This window comes from Macaca mulatta, chromosome 11 (assembly GCF_049350105.2).
Source record: "Macaca mulatta isolate MMU2019108-1 chromosome 11, T2T-MMU8v2.0, whole genome shotgun sequence".
In the NCBI taxonomy this organism is placed as follows: domain Eukaryota; kingdom Metazoa; phylum Chordata; class Mammalia; order Primates; family Cercopithecidae; genus Macaca; species Macaca mulatta.
In genome coordinates, this window is record NC_133416.1 from 46480725 (window position 1) to 46495722 (window position 14998).

General features: G+C 36.7%; 2 protein-coding genes across 7 annotated transcripts in view; one reads left to right on the plus strand and one right to left on the minus strand.

Moving 5' to 3' along the window:
• ABCD2 (ATP binding cassette subfamily D member 2) overlaps positions 1–6247 on the minus strand; it is a 124180-nt gene extending 117933 nt beyond the window's left edge. For 4 of the 5 annotated variants that reach the window (XR_013400960.1, XM_028829407.2, XM_015151446.3 and 1 more), the window contains exons 1-2: positions 5121–6247; positions 3425–3605 (exon numbers count right to left, since the gene is read on the minus strand). Coding sequence is in view for 4 of the 5 variants with exons in the window: in XM_028829407.2 (XP_028685240.2) it covers positions 3425–3605; positions 5121–6059 (1120 nt within the window). In the remaining variant the exon portion in view is untranslated. The remainder of the gene's footprint in view (positions 1–3424; positions 3606–5120) is intronic. The other variant, XM_077953860.1, reaches the window with a different exon arrangement.
• Positions 6248–6535: 288 nt separating this feature from the next.
• The window catches only part of REDIC1 (regulator of DNA class I crossover intermediates 1), a 101447-nt gene continuing 92984 nt past the window's right edge, over positions 6536–14998 (plus strand). The window contains exons 1-2 of one of the 2 annotated variants that reach the window (XM_077953861.1): positions 6536–6682; positions 12074–12202. Coding sequence is in view for 1 of the 2 variants with exons in the window: in XM_015151447.3 (XP_015006933.3) it covers positions 12940–12962 (23 nt within the window). In the remaining variant the exon portion in view is untranslated. Of the gene's footprint in view, positions 6683–12073; positions 12203–12789; positions 12963–14998 lie in introns of those variants that run through there. The other variant, XM_015151447.3, reaches the window with a different exon arrangement.

Genomic DNA, 14998 nt, shown 5'->3' on the forward strand with positions numbered 1-14998 from the left:
CCTCTTTGCCAACCATTCGGTCCCATGATTAATCTGCCTCAAGCTTACCCACGTTCCTTACAGAGTAAGTTCCAATGTAGCTAATATGGTGGCAGTATGATGCAGTAGAAAAAAGCAGTGCGTCTGGAGTTACAGAACGCCCTCCATCCTTAGGGCTTCCGCTAACTACCTGTGTGACTTTAGGCAAAGCTGGGGCTCTAGACCAGATGGCCTTTAAACTCCTCTTTTGATGTGAAAATGTCATGTTCTATATGTAATTTTATTATGAGAATTCAAATACAAATATAATCCTGTCCTTACCATAAGATTTCACTTAAAGTTTTAGGTGGATAGTACAGCAAATCTGCTATAGAATTATTTTTCCTTTCCCTTCCAACAAAAATTGTGCAGGTTCTTCCTATCTCCATTTTCACTTCTGAATTCCTAATCCACTTTCAAACTTGCTCCTTTAAACTACAGCAATGATCATATTAGCAAACATCTATTGAATATATGTGAGCCAGGCCTTGTTCTAAGTTTTACATATCTGATCTTATCTAATGCTTGTAACAACCCTGCTATCATTTCTCCTATTTCGGAAATGTGGAAATTGAAGGACAAAAGATTACATGATTTGCCCAGGGTCACAGTCTAGAAAGCAAAAAAGCCAGCGTAAGATCCAGGAAATCTGACTCAGGAGCCACAGGGTAAGAATATGATAAATATTAACAGTTGCTTCTGCCTAGGTTCTTATTTAGCCAAGGACTGTTTCAAAGCACATTATGTTACATGTAATTTCATAAAAATTTTGAAAGATGTGTATCTCCATACTTAAGATAGAAAACTGATGTACATAAAGTGTATGTAACTTTCCCAGAAAGGATAACTATTAAATAGCAGAGCCAACATTTGAAGAGCAACCTTCTTTTTTCTTTATTCTATTCCCTTTTGTCCCCCCTCTACTTCACATTTTCCCCTTGCCATTTCTTCCTGACTCACCTATTTTTCCACCTTTTTTTTTTTTTTTTTTGCCTTAAAATATATAGCATCATGCACTTTAACATAAGGGACAACTAAATGACTGAAGATTAGATTAGAATACATGGCATGTAATTTCAAGAACTAAAACCTTAAAGATATACTATTATCTTTAAAAAATTATTTTGGCTGAGTAAAGTCACTTGGTATTTTCATGTGTTAAGTCTTTGTATGATGAATGTATTTGGTAAATACATACATATATCTGCAAACATTACAAGCACAGATAGTAATCCTGAATATTACAGATTTTGAAGAACATTCTCAGTATTCTGTCATATGAATTCATTTTCCTGTCTATGAAATTCTTACATTACTTTTCTCTATACAAAAATTTTCTTTTGAAAGAAGCTTTAAAAAATACTTTGCTTCACTTGCCTCAATGAGGTTATTATATTTCAATCTAAAATTTTAATGTTTCTTTAATTTACCATGGTATTTTCAGGATTTGTAGGATTTATTTTTAAATATATTATTACATCTTGTTAAATAAGCTTGTTAGATTCTTTCTATACATTGTTTACTTTTTACTGGTCTCTGTGGGATTAATTTGTCACCACTTAATAGCTGCATTTTTGTTGTTCTATGCTGAATACTCCTGGGTTTTCTAATAACACCGGTGTGTCCAAGCACTGACTAACAAAACGACATCATAATCTTGTCTATAGAGTTTTCTCTAATGTACATTATATATTAAATTTTTTAAATGAGTATTGTTATTTTAAGAAATGACTTTTTAAGTGAATATCTGATAGTTTTGGCTTTTTTTGGTAAAACTAATATTAAAACCATAGATTTTAAAGTGTCTTTCTCTCTAATACTCTTTTGAAAAAGTAATTTTATTTCATTATGAAAGGATTATGTCTAAAATACTATTACTAACAATACCTTTTTCAATATAAACTTTTTAAAATTAAATTATTTTTAGTAAATTTTGAAACATAAAACCATATAAAATTCAATTTTCTCAGTGGTCTACATATACTGTCTATTACACAGTTCAGTTGTGAAGTATAATTGATATATGTATAGCACTTGCCACAGAGAAAGGCTGACAAATACTAACTTACTAAAATGAACATATTTATGTTAAGGATAACTCAACTTTGACAAGTGTTTTTGTAAGCATTAGTTAAAACATTGAAGCACTTTTTCAAAACATTTAGGCATATTGTAATTATTGTTTTTATTAGATCACTTCAAACAAATAGCTATTAATCCTTAATTCTACACAAAATAACTATAAAACAGTATAGATTCTGTAACAATATTCTTAGTTTTCTAGGTAATAATTGTCACCTTTTATTTTCTAGGTAATAATTGTCACCACATATCAAGTATAACATGTTCTGTACTTCATAAACATTATTCAGTTAAATCCTCACAACAATTCTCTGAAGTAGCCTTTCTGGTTCTCATTTTACAAATGGGGAACTAAGGTATAGAGAGTTTAATCAACTCTAATTAAACAGACTAAGAGGATACAAGTAGGAAGAGGGAGAACCAAAAGTTGAACAAAACTCTATTTCACTACAAAGCCTATGCTTTTGTCTAGCTCCTTAAACACCATGGCCAATTTTAGTCCTGTGATTTTTAAAGAGGGATGTCTTATTTTAGGAAAACAGTAGAAAATACTTCTTCAGTTAATTCTTCTCTGTTCCAACAGATTAAGATCCAAACTCCCATCCAAGGATGATACAACATTTTAACATTGGTTTTTCTTCCTTGCCTTTATCTTTCTTTGTTATTCCAAAGAATGAAAACTGTTATTAAAAACTGTTGAGACAGTGATAGGATAGAATTAGCCAGCTGCAGCTTGACAACCACCATTCCTACAAAACCACCAAATCATGCTGCATAAGAGGTTATCTATGTTATTCACAAGTAGAGGAGCCCTTGTTCTATGGCATTTAAGCATTCCCTGAAGCAATATTCCTGCTTGCCCACTGTAGTCAATTGACTTTTCAAATCACAAAACAGGGCAAATTCAGTTATAGAATATTTATAGACTAAATGTATGGGATGTGTAGAACTAACGTTTATAACACACAAGGAAAGCTTGTGTTATACTCTTTCTGAGGGTAATGACTTATTCTGAGGTTAAGTGTGAACTAGAGAATCATCCTATATTAGGCAATATAATTAAAATTGCTCAAGGTCAACTCCCAGAAACACTGCATCAGAGATCTCTGAAATAGCTCAGAACTGGAAACGTCTTTGAGCCACTGTCTTATTTTTCATACTGCTGGTCTTATTACTGGATGCTGTAAAGTCTGCCATTGTTTTGGACTATTATTAACTAGAATAATTACTATGTACACAGTTTAGCCCACATAAAACTAGCAATGGCACCTTCAAAAGAAATAATGTTAAACATATATTTGAGATTAAGCATAAATGTCATTACCACCATCTGCAAAGCCAGTCGCAGTGATAATAGGTATAGCCACCATAATTAGTCCACTACTGCTCCAAACATACTTCATCAGGAATTGTTCTATCATGATGTACCACAAACGTTTGGATAAAATGAGGTTCATCTGATCCACTAAAGCTTTGTAACTTTTCTGAAGTTGTTTCATTTCTACCTATAGAGAGGAAAAAGAGTTGAGGACTTTCCTTAAAGACATATACATATTCTTTTTTTTTTTTTTTTTAGTATGGCATTATCTATGTGTCTTAACAACCAATAAATACAGATTAATACCAGTATTAGTTATTATTTAGTTTTGGTCACATGTGTATTATTTTTAAAAGTTTATGCTACTCAGTGGACATAATGTTGGGTATAAAATACATATAAGTAATTTATAGTTATGATATTTAAATTTTATGCATGAGATGTTAAAACTAAATGATATTAGGTAAGATATGAATAAACAATTGTTAGAGCTTTGTCCTTGTTGATTACACCAAAAATACCTGAAAATGGACACATGACATATATATGTATAGACTCTACTTTTGAACTGACTCACTTTGTTGGATTTTGTCTTTTATGCAAGAAGTCTAAACACACTATAATTTATATCATTGAATTCAATAGTTTAAGAAGAATCACAAATCAATATGATATAATACAATATATGAGGTAATTTTCAAGTGGGAGCAAGAGTCCTAAATTTACTTTAAATATTCTTTTTCAGGTTGCTACTGCTATTAAAAAAGACACTGATAATTACTGATGCTTTAAAAATTAAATAATTCTGCTTGGTGATTGACATGCCGTCTTCAACAGTAGAATACTTTATTTTATTCACCAAGTCATTTAAATTAAGATTGCATTGCCTTTAAAATTTCTGTCTTATTTCATATTCTGAAGTTACCTTCATATACTATGAGTATGTATAATTGGGCTAATTGTTTTAGGGATCTGCTTAATGTTGAAAATCTTCAATAATTGAAAACATTCTGAAACTCCTTTTGTACTCCTCATTTCTTCTCTAATCTCAGCTTTTTTTTTTTTCAAAGCTGGACAAAATTTCATTTCACTTCCTCTTTTCATTTTGTCAAAATATAGTGCTGAACATGAACTAAGAGTAGTAGAAATGCCATTTTGTGAGACACTTTCCTATGCTTCTTGGGAATGGGGATGCTCCATATTGATCAGACATGCAAAATTGTTAAAAATGTCTTCTGTAAGAAATCCTGGTTCCCCCCCTCCTTCGACAACAAAGGAACAACAAAGAATATCATTCTAAATTTTCCATTTCAATGGAAACATGTTTAGTCTTAGTTTCCAAATATATATTTTCTTCTGGTAGGTGCTCTAGGGCCACCTACCAAGTTGGGATTTAAGTTTTAAGAAAACACGTTAGAAATAATTCTGACCATATTTGAGTAACTGAGGCTAAGTAGGCTTTTTCAGAGTGTTGCAAATTTTATTCTCATGACACTTTAGAAAAGTTTGCACCCTATAATTCTTTAACTGGTTACGGTTAAAAGGGGTAATGAAGCATGTATTTTAATACAGGTTTAGATGTCAGAGGAATCTAAGACACTAAAGAAGTGGGTCCATCGACAGGACAACAGATGGTATCTGGCACTGCAGTGGCAGCTTGAACAGTCTCACATTTCACCCATCACCTTAATTTCTATCTTACCTTATGTCCTCTGTAAAAGGCAATTTCTTCTACATTGGCTATAATTCTGGAATGCACATACCGCAAATAGCCTTTTCTATGAGCTTCCTCTGCCACCAGTTTGCCAAATTTGGGAGAACAGGCTTTCAACACTTTAGCAGTGGCATATACCACAAGTCCTGCTAATAGGGTGGGCCCAGTTGGGCTTGCTCCTCTGGATGTAGCAGTTTGAATGAGTGTATAGGAGGTCAGGATTACATCTAAAATAGGTTTGGTCAGATTAGAATACAAGTGAGCCACAGATTGGGAGAACATCATAATATCCTCTGTAAGAGATTGGTCAGGGTTTGCCAGCCTCCCATCCATATTGATCACTTTATAATAAGTCTGATTTGTAAAATAGGTTTCATAGGCATGGTCTACTAGGCGAGTTCTGAAGGCCAAAGCCAATTTGCATTCCAGGTACCTTATTGCACTGTTGACGAAGGTAGCAGGGATGGCAATCATAAGCCACTTGATTAATTTGATGATGAAAGTCCGAGGCTTCTTTTCCACAATGCTTTTCACGATTTTTCCATCCAGACCAGCCACATAGATAGACAGAAAGGTTCTTGAGATTAGAGCCACTGAGTGCAGGCAGAGCCACCCTGTTTCAGTGGTCACAAGTTTTGGAAACAAAATTTTCCGAAGTTCTAGTAGCTGTTTGAAGAAATCTGCATTCACTCCAGGCGAAGGTATTTTACAAACGGTCTCGGTGCAATGCAGTATTTCTGTGTTCTCTGCAGCAGGGTAAGCTGCTTCTTTTTTCTTCCCGTGGCCAGATTGCTTTAAACGCTTGCCAATGATGGGATAGAGGGTTTTCAGAGCATATGCCGCAGCCACCAGGCAGGCAGCCCTCTTAGCAGCACTCGATCTGGTCCATTTCACTCGATCAGCTGCTGCATTTAGCATATGTGTCATTTTCCCAGTTACCCAAACCGGCTTCCAAAAGAATTCGTTTTAAAAGATCATGCTTCACAGAAATCCCCAGCAAATGTTTCAGAAAGTCCTACAGCGTCCCATAGTCTGCAGCGTTTCTCTTCCACTGTTTTGTTTTTAATTTTGTTCTGCTGTGACAGATGCAGCAGAGCTCAGACTCCGCTGCATCTACCGGGAATAATTCTCTCAGAAGCTCCAGCTGCACCAAGCTCCTCCCTCCCAGGCCCCTCATTGGCTGTGAGGGCGGTGGGACCTTGGAATCTTAGCAGCTTCCCTTTGAACCTTGAAAATGAGGAGAGAGCAAAACGAATTACATCCTTCCTTAAACAGGAGTTCAGAGAGTTAAATGTCTATTTTTGGAGAGGTCGAATCAGGCCATCTGCTGGCGAACAAAAACCGCTCTAGCTACTGAGCATGCTCAGTGTCACTTAGAAACCCGCAGAAGTTTCAGAATATACATCACTTCGGTAAGATTTCAGTAGCTACGGCAAACAGAAGAGCAAGCAGAAAGGGAGATTTCCAAGCGAACAAAACCGTCTCTAGCTACTGAGCATGTTCAGTGTCACTTAGAAACCCGCAGAAGTTTCAGAATATACATCGCTTCGGTAAGATTTCAGTAGCTACCGCAAACAAGAGCAAGCAGAAAGGGAGATTTCCAAGAGTTTTAACGAGACGAGGAGGGAGAAGGAACCACGGAAATGAGGGAGGAGGGACAAGAGGATCAACATAAAATGAATATGGAAAAAGCATGGAAAGAATCTGAAAGGGATCAGAAAAGAAAGTGATAAGTGGGAGGGACACTGGAGAATGCCAAATATCAAATACAAACACTTGGATCTGTTTTTCCGTCCCCCCACCCCCGGCTTTTTTGGGGGTCTGATTTCACATAAGGTCTCAGAACCTAATAGACAAGTTGTAATTGAGGGTATCCCTTGTAAATAAATAGGATAAAAGTCTTCCGTGTTATGGAAAATAATTATTTGCTATGCCTCTAGACATTCTCCCTTTTTCCCCTCCATCCTACTTGTCCTTATGATAAAAATCTTCCAGCCCCATAACTGGAGATCTGATGTACTTATAATTATTTACAAGGAGGCGACTATTAAGTAAATGAGATCAATGTTTCATTTTTACTACTCCCATGTGTTAGGTAGTTTTTACTTCGAGGGTGGTAGCACTTATAGTCAAAGTTTAACCATTTGGGAATTCAGCTGGTGTTGGATGATGGAAATAACTTCTCTAGGACCTTACTTCATTTTTCAGGAATTCCTTGTCTTTTGCAAGTGTCTTTTTTGTTTGTTTTGTTTAGCTGTAGAGATAATCTACTGGCTACTTCCTATTTCTATTTGGTTATTTGATAAAAACTAAGAGTCTTAAATTTCTTCACATCCATAATGGAGGATTTAAACTGTTCAACAGTCAAGGACAATTCTGCATATTTGAAAAAATGTAAAAAGCTTTTTTTTGTTTTGTTTTGTTTTTGAGACAGTCTCTCTTTGTCACCCAGGCTGGAGTGCAGTGGCACGATCTTGGCTTACTGCAGCCTCCACCTCCCAGGTTGGTGCCTCAGCAGCCCGAGTAGCTGGGATTACAAGTGTGCGCCACCATACCTGGCTAATTTCTGTAGTTTTAGTAGAGATGGGTCTTGCCATGTTTGCCAGGCTGGTCTCAACCTCCTGGCCTCAAGTGATCCACCTGCCTTAACCTCCCAAAGTGCTTGGATTATAGACGTGGGCCACCACGCCCAGCCAAGAGCATTTTTTAAGTCAAGGCTGAGTATATTTTTGGATATGCAAAAACCACTTTTTTGCTGTCCACTCTCCCCGCCCCCATCTCATTAAAACTCTCGGAAAACTCCCTTTCTGCTTGCTCCTTTGCTTGTGGTATCTACTGAAATCTTACAGAAGTGATGTATATTCTGAAACTTCTGGGGATTTCTAAGTGACACTGAGCATACTCAGTAGCTATAGCCAGTTTTGTTTGCCAGCAGCTGGCCCCCAACATACATACACATTTCCAGTCAATTAGAACCTTAGGAAAATATGCATTAAGCTAGAACAGAAGTTGGCAAATTACAACTGGTGGGCCAAATCTAGCCTGCCACTTAATTTTATATGACCCTTAAGCTAGGAATGATTTTTACATTTTTAAAGTGGTTGAAAATACATCAAAAGAGGAATATTTTGTCCTGTGAAATTTATATAAAATTCTCATTTTTGTGTTTATAAAGAAAGTTTTATTGGAAAACAGTCACACCCATTCATTTATTATCTGTCTATGGCTTTTTTCAAGCCACAGTGGTGGATGCAACAAAGTCTAAAATAGATACTATTTGGCCCTTTAGAGAAGTTTGCAAACCTCTGTGCTGGAATATAAAATCCATCTCAGCATTAAATGATCTTCATTACTGAGTTTATCACAAATAAAGAACTGTCCTCACTTTTATAAGTAATCATATTTTTAAGTTTTTAAAACTTCTTTCTTATGTAGTTATATTAATTCTGACAGTCATCACATATCTCTTCATTTGTTTGCATTCAATTCAGCAGATTGACTGACACATGAGTGTCAAACTCATGCAAGTGTTTTTGATAACTGGCCATATTAGTAGCACACTCCATCATCCCATTAAGACCTTTTAAGCCTGTCTGTACAGATCATAGTGGTCATGGAAGTTATTGTCAAACTCTTTTCTTCCTAAGCTCTTGCTTTTGTTGTATGCAAGGTAAGGTTGCCTTTCATTTTTGTCACATTTCCTAACAGCTAAACACAAAAGGGTTAGCAGCGACAGGACAGGTTAAAGGCCAGGGTAAACCTAACTGGGGGTGATGGCAGGATGTTGTTAGGCAGAACATGGTACACAGAAGGACGCATGGGTCAGACAGTAGCTGAAAGTCGAGGCAAGTGGTTTGCAATTCATACAACCATATTGGGGAGGAGCACGGCAGTGAGAAATTTAGAAGCAAAGGACACTAGAGATTCAAACAGGACTTAGGTGGAGGTAGGTCAGTTTACCAACTGATAATGAGGTTGTAGTGCAGAAACAAGCTTTTAGCATCTGGAGTGAGAGACTTGTGAGAATGAAGAATTGTTTATCAGGAAAATGATCAAGACAGAAATTTTGTTACCTGAATCATGGTACAAGGAAGGTTGAAAGTGAGTTACTTGAACTGTGGAAAACATCAATGTGAGATTTGATTTGATGTTGAGCCACTTACGTGAAGACCTAACTCTAACCACCTAAATTTCACTCCCACCATTCACCTCACCCTGATCTCAAGGGTAAGAGTTGGTCGTAGTGTCTGAGACTAGGCACAAGCCTTCAGATAAGGAAGAGGAAGGATTCAAGAAGACAGGAAGCCGTATAGACAATTGAGTCTATATGGCACGTAAGTAAAAATATATGGCATGTAAGTAAAAAACTAAGAATGTCAAGATATTTCTTTCAGTTTTTTCTTTTCTTTTCTTTCTTTCTTTCTTTTTTTGGGGGGGATGGAGCCTCACTCTGTTGCCAGGCTGGAGTGCAATGGCACAATCTAGGCTCACTGCAACCTCTGCCTCCCAGGTTCAAGTGATTCTCCTGCCTCAGTCTCTCGAGTAGCTGGGATCACAGGTGCCCACCACCATGCCCAGCTAATTTTTGTATTTTTAGTAGAGATGAGGTTTTGTCATATTGACCAGGCTGGTCTCGAACTCCTGACTTCAGGTGATCCACCTGCCTCGGCCTCCCAAAGTGCTGAGATCACAGGCGTGAGCCACAGCGCCCGGCCTTCTTTCAGTTTTTTTCTATTGGCGGTGTGCAATTAAAGCTAAGAGAATGTTAATTTAGTTTGAATTCCAAACTGGGAAAGAAAGAGGAGAAAAAAATCATTTGTTACTGTAGTAAAAAACATATATAGGCCTACTTTCCACACAGACATCTCAACTTTATGTGTGTTTATATGGGAAAATACTGAAATTTTCTTAAGAGGGGAGAAATCGTCTTAGAAAAGATCTTGAGAAACAATGAGAATAATTTTAAAAATCAATAATTCTCAAATCACTGTGCTCTCAAGTGTGACATTCTCACGTACACTACCGATATCCATGAAAGAGATGGATTAAATGGAGTTTATAGATATAGAAAATACAAATTAGAGACTATATATGTTTTATGAACTGTAAAACATCAGAAATTATTTTTGTAATAAAAGAATTATATATACATGTATATACATAAATGTATACATAACATATATATGTGTTGCATGTTCAGATTATGAATATCCAGAAAGTAAATAATTTTTAGAAATAGGTAAAGATAAATTGTTAAAGGTTTGAGAATTTTGAATGGATTTCCTTCTCAATAAATGCTTAATAGTATTTCATCTGTGCCATATTGCTTTCTTGAACTGTTTCCTGACCCAAGAGATTACCTAATTGCTCTACTGGCCCTAAAATAACAGCGTTGGACTCTCTTATTAGCTATCAGTCATGCTAGCCTTACTCATGGAGGCATAAACAACATGGAAAATGAGATTTTAGGTCAACATTTCAGCTATTACACATAACTATCTAATACCTGGTTCACAAGGAAATGTCTTTTTCTGTGAAGGAAAACCCAGTAAATATCTTGTCTGAACATGCATCTCATAGGTTACTCTTTCCTTAGCCTAATTCACTGCCTCCTTGTGACTGGAAGGAAAGAAGTGACTCTAGTAAGGGAGAAGAAATGGCCCATCCAGCTCTCAGTTCTAATAAGAACTAGGTATTAGATAGTTATGTGTAATAGCTGAAATGTTGACCTAAAATCTCATTTTCCATGCTGTTTATGCCTCCATGAGTAAGGCTAGCATGACTGATAGCTAATAAGAGAGTCCAACGCTGTGCTATTTTAGGTCCAGTAGAGCAATTTTTATGTATTTTTCTTTTTAATTTTAATAGGTACATAGTAGGTGTATATGTTTATGGGGTACATGAAATATTTTGATACAGGCATATAATACATAATAATCTTTCAGGGAAAATGAAGTATCCATAACTTCAGGCATTTATTATTTCTTTGTGTTATAAACATTCCAATTATTCTCTTTTAGTTAGTTTAAAATGTATGATAAATGTTAACTGTAATCATTCTGTTGTGCTATCAAAACTATATGTTATTCATTCTATCTAAATATATTTTTCAACCCATTAACCATTTCCACTCCCCCAGTCCTCCACTAACCTTCTCAGCCTCGGGTAACCATCACTCTACTCTCTATCTCCATTAGTTCAATTGTTTTAATTTTTGGCACCCACAAATGGAGTGCCAGCTCTCAGTTCTTTACTCAACAACTTGGTCAACCTCTCCTTATGTCCCTTTACTCACAATAAAGAAAAAGAGTCAGTTAATCCCTTAGCAAATTATTTCCCCTTTGAGTTAATTTAGTCAATATGTTTTAAAATGTTGAAAGTAGGAAAGGCTAATACACAGGGCCATTGCTCCTCCTTGCCTGTATGGTTTTGTTACTGAAAAAACAACTCCATGTCAAAGTCTAATATTCTCTGAAATGCTGAATTCACTTGGTCTAATTCAATTTTAGATATACCTTGGTGAATTTTGTCATAAAAATCAGGATTTATGTGATCAAACAAGATGTCTACCTGGGGACATAATCCTATTCTAAATACTATTTTCCAATGACTTAACAAAAAATTGATTACTATATATCAAATTGTGAAATCTTCCCCAGGTTATGTTCTGGAAAAACACATGGCAATTTAAGAAAAATATACTTTGTGCATTTATTTGGAAGAAGAGATGCCTAGTTTCTAACCAAAATATTATAGGACAGCTTGTAAGATAATTGTTTTGTAAGGATATACAAACATAATACAGAAACAAATAGCATAATTCAATTTTTGTTTTGAGATTTTTTTCTTCAGTAAGGATTTTAACATGTTTGGACCTTTACATCTAATTAAGTTTTGATCAAGCTTTTTTTTTTTTTTTTTTTTTTTTTTTTTTTTTTTAGCGGAGTCTGCTCTGTTGCCCAGGTTGGAGTATCTCAACTCACTGCAACCTCTGCCTCCTAGGTTGAAGCGATTCTCCTGCCTCAGACTCCTGAGTAGCTGGGACTACAGGCGTGTCCCACCACGTCCGGGTAATTTTTTGTATCTTTAGTAGAAACGGGGTTTCACCGCGTTAGCTAGGATGGTCTTGATCTCCTGACCTCATGATCTGCCCACCTCGGCCTCCCAAAGCGCTGGGATGACAGGTGTGAGCCACCGCGTCCGGCCTGATCAAGCTCTCTTAGCAACTCAATGCACAGAATGGTAACTTACTACAGTGCTATGTTTCTTATAAACACCTGTTTACGGAGTATTAAAACTGCACGTGAAGAATATTTAAGGAATTTGGGTATGGGGTAATTAATGGGAATGGAAACATCATTTTTAGCGTTAGTGATCCTTAACTGTGTCCTTGCCTTCTTTTTCTTTCTCAAGTCTGGTCTCTGATTCGAAAAAGACGTCAGAGACCTGTCAGAACTAGGTAAAATTATGAAGGAGATATTTTGAAACACGAATCCTGTGGCCCCTGTCAGATAGTTAGGCTTCCATTTATTTAGGCTTGCCTTGCCTCCGCGATGAAAACGTTGTCAGCCAGGCCGGCTGCTTTGCCACAGCGTCCCCTTGCGGCCCTATCAGGACCGGAAGCAACACGCAGAAGCCGCAGAGGCTGTTGGGAGGTTGGGCCTCGGGCCTTGGACCAGAAGGAGCTTCTTCAGGCTCTGAGACTGTCAGGAGGCCCTGGGGGATCGCGTTGAAGCTGCGATTTGGCGCAGAGCTGAGATGTCTGAGCTCTAGACGCAGGGACCTCGGTGTCAAAAGATTTGCGAAGATGAATTGGGTCGGGGGGTCCCGGTAAGTTGTGCAGCTGGAGTTTGAGACTGGGACATTCATTCCTACACCTCTTTCTACTTTCCGGCGGAGAGGTCACAGCCTTAGCTGGAAAGAACTTGGTAGGAAAGGGTCTTTTTATTGTTATCCAAATCGCGATGGAGACTCTATAACCATGTCTCTGTTCCCAAAACAAAACGAACTCAGCTTCTTCCCACTGCCTTTAAAAAAGGCTTCACCTGTGGGGGCCCCGTGAGCAACCTTCCCTGCTGCCCCTCCTCCCCTTCTCCATGTTCTATGCGCTGTTACTCTAATGAGGCCTTTTAGCACCTGAGCCCTCCCCTACTGCCTTTTTTCCGGGTCTGCACCTCTTTTAGGTTCTTCTGAGTTGATACATAGTCTTTACATTTGGAATTTGGAAATTATTTGTGACCAGTCCCAGCTGCACTTAAATCAATGGCGGGGCAGCAGTATCACCATAAATCCAAATTGTAGTTTGTATTTTAAAGGGAAGTAAAGTGAACTGTTTTTACTTGAGTAACTTGAGAGAATGTGCCATTTATTTTGTATTTAGAATTGATAACATAAAGCGTGATAGATTGACAATTTAGTTTTATATAACCTATTCATTGTTATTGACCTTAAAGTCCAGCTGAGGGGAGATCATGTGGGCCTGTAATTTCATTTGATCAAAATTCTTGATGAGAAGAATTGTTTTGACTGAAACAAGAAGCCATTACATGTAATTTTTTTGTCACAAGTAGACCCAGGACAGTAATTATGTGGTTAGATTATAATGCGTTTAAGTTCTAAAGAATTTATTGGAGGAAAGACAGCTTTTGTATTCACTAAGTATCGTAACTATGCCTGATAATTTTAGCATGCACTTTTATCCTGTTGAATATGCTAGCATTGTATTTTAGCAATTTACCTGAATTACTTCTGGCTAGTGTTTTGGCAGCAGACTTGTACTTTGGAGAAAAGTAAAAATTTATTTACAGGCTTCAACAGGATTGAGTTGATACATGATTATAATGTGATGTTTTTGAATTTAATATTCTTTAAAATATTAAATAGGATTATATGAAATAATTTTACAAATGCTTAGCCCTATTAAAATGTAGATGTTGCTATTATTCTGTCATATATCACAAACTTTTATGGCTATTTTGGGACTAATATTTTAGTTGCTATTGGGAGGACGCAAAAACAATATACTGCAGGAAATATGTACTCTAGGATTATGTTTCTGAAAATGAGGTACAGCAACTGGAGGTGCAGCATCTGGAGATACTAGGTACTGGGGGTTTAAGAAACATGGTTACATCTCTCCGAAGCATCAGTTTTAATCAGAGATTAGGGAAAAAAAATTATGTGTTTAAATTTATACAAACGTCAAAGTCAAAATAAAATATAGAGACAAATATCTAAATTTAATGTTTTATTTGGATTGCAATTCAGGGCATACACAAAGTGTGTCTTTGGTATGTCTGAAGAACAAAGAAAAGGGTGGGGATTTTACAAAAAAAGAGAAATGTTACATATGGTTTTGAAAGAAAGTTCATTGACAGTAGTAAAGTTGTGAGGAGCTGGCAAGCTCTGATTGGTGGGTGATGGTGGTAGTTAAAAATTAGTCATAGACTCCTGGAAGTTCATTTTAGTAGTTATTTGGTATAACTGGTCCTAGGCAGTTTCAGCAGCTTGGCTTGCAGAGAATCACGTTTTTGGAGCAATGCTCTGTGCCCTGAGTGCTTTTGCCTCCTGGCTTCTCAACTCTGATGTGGTTGGACAATACAAGAATGACTCAATTTGTGTGATCAACCTTCACACAAACATGGATGTATTGTCGAGTGAAATGAAAAACTCTTGTGAAATGTTCAGATAAACTGAAATTTTAAATAAATTTTACGTGGAGGGATGGGCTTCTTACGGTAAAGCCCCAGATTAGTAATTAAAAAAAAAATGAGTATCTCCATTTTCGACTGTCAGGCAAGGGTAGACAAGATTAGTTGATCTTGGCATTCATAGTGTCCTAAAGGGCCTCAATCTGAAATAGTGCT